This window comes from Octopus bimaculoides, chromosome 10 (genome assembly GCF_001194135.2).
Source record: "Octopus bimaculoides isolate UCB-OBI-ISO-001 chromosome 10, ASM119413v2, whole genome shotgun sequence".
Lineage (NCBI taxonomy): Eukaryota > Metazoa > Mollusca > Cephalopoda > Octopoda > Octopodidae > Octopus > Octopus bimaculoides.
The window spans coordinates 93327435-93329290 of NC_068990.1; the positions used below are offsets into that span (position 1 = coordinate 93327435).

At 35.9% G+C, this 1856-nt stretch overlaps 1 protein-coding gene across 1 annotated transcript in view; it reads left to right on the plus strand.

The window, feature by feature from the left end:
* Positions 1 to 1856, plus strand: part of LOC106876564 (high affinity cAMP-specific and IBMX-insensitive 3',5'-cyclic phosphodiesterase 8B) — a 288850-nt gene that overhangs the window by 268282 nt on the left and 18712 nt on the right. The window contains exon 16 of the mRNA XM_014925160.2: positions 92 to 178. Within this exon, the coding sequence (XP_014780646.1) occupies positions 92 to 178 (87 nt within the window). The remainder of the gene's footprint in view (positions 1 to 91; positions 179 to 1856) is intronic.

Consider the following 1856-nt stretch of genomic DNA (forward strand, 5'->3'; position numbering starts at 1 on the left):
ATATATACTTGCATGTGTGTGTGTGTGTGTGTGTGTGTAAAATGTACTACGTGTATGTATGTTACTGATTTTGCTAATTATCTGTTTCCAGAGCTGTACTTGAAAACCATCATGTCTCCCTAGCATTTTCAGTGACTTGCAAGGATGATTCAGTAAACATCTTCAAGAACTTATCTCAGTAAGTTGACACATTCTCTCTGATTGATCTCTGCCTGTCTGTCTGTCAATCTGTCTATCTGTCTGTCGGTCAATCCATCTGTCTATCTATCTCCTTACCTATCTATTTATCTAATCTATCTCTCACTCTATCTATTTATCTACTTGTCTTACAGTCTATTTCTAAGTCTATCTATCAATATATTTGTATGCCTATCTGTCTGCCTATATATCTGTCTATCACTATATCTGCTTATCTCTCTACCTACCTATCCACATGCATATCTTTCAATATATCTATCAATCTATCTTTCTATCAATCTATCTATTCTAATCTTTCTAATTATCTGAAATATGAAAACCAGAAACTTTAACAACTGCAAACGTCTCTGCGCATTACATATCATTACTTTTGGTATGTCAAAGGTAATGATATAGCATCGTATGAATGCAGAAGATTCTGGAAAATCATGTTCCAAACTTTGGTTTATAAGAAAGTAAAATATCAAGCTGAATAGAGGGTACTGTCAAATTTCAACACCTCATTTTTCAAATTCTTGCAGAGGGAACCGACACAGAACAAATTCAGCATTTAAATGATCCCAGTTGTACAACTGAGGACATCTGTGTAGCAAATTCTTTTTATGTAAGTTCCTTATAATCCCAAAAGATTATAAAGCAAGACAAAACATTTGAGATGTAGAGTTAATTCTGTCACTTAAAATCTAAAGGAGTGAAAGTGTTGTGCATGTTTGGTTTTGAATGTATTTTAAGTACAACTAATATAGGTTGTTTTGATGCCTGGGTCAGTGACTCTGTATGTACACTAGTTCAAGCATACAAGACAATGGTATCACAAGTAGAATAGTAGAATAATAACCAACAGAAGAATATCCTTGCATGGACAATGGAATGAGAACAGCCTACTCTGTGGATTTAATTAAGTGTATGGCTTAAATTCCAAGACTGCTGTGTAATACAACAGACACCTGAAGAACACTAGAGAGATAACAGCTGAAACATAACTAAAGAACTAAGATGAGGACACTAATTCGAATATATTTGTGTATAATACTACCACAAATAATAATATATACGTGTATGTGTGTGTATGTATGTATATAAGTATCACTGTAACAATAAGTGCTTTAAAAATGGTAATAGAACATGCAGATTTCTACGCAAGCAAAACCTCATGAGTTATGAATATATAACAGAGGAAATAGCCACAGCTTGGCTCTGCATTCATCCTACATGAAGCGCTTTCAATATAGTAAAAATAACAACAAAACGAACCACAGCACATACCCCAGGCACACTGCAGTCGGTGGTGAAAGAATGTGATGGAAATAATTGCTTCTGAATAATGATAACAACAATGGTTTCATATTTTGGCACAGGGCCAATAGCTTTTGAGGGGAGGGGGAAGTCAATTACATCAATCCTGTTACTTGTCTTACACTTATTTTATTGACCCAGAAAGAATGAAAGATGAAGGTGATCTCTGCAGAATTTGAGCTCAGAACATCCATCATCATCATCATCATCATCGTTTAACGTCCGCTTTCCATGCTAGCATGGGTTGGACGATTTGACTGAGGACTGGTGAACCAGATGGCTACACCAGGCTCCAATCTGATCTGGCAGAATTTCTACAGCTGGATGCCCTTCCTAACGCCAACCACTCAGAGAGTGTAGTG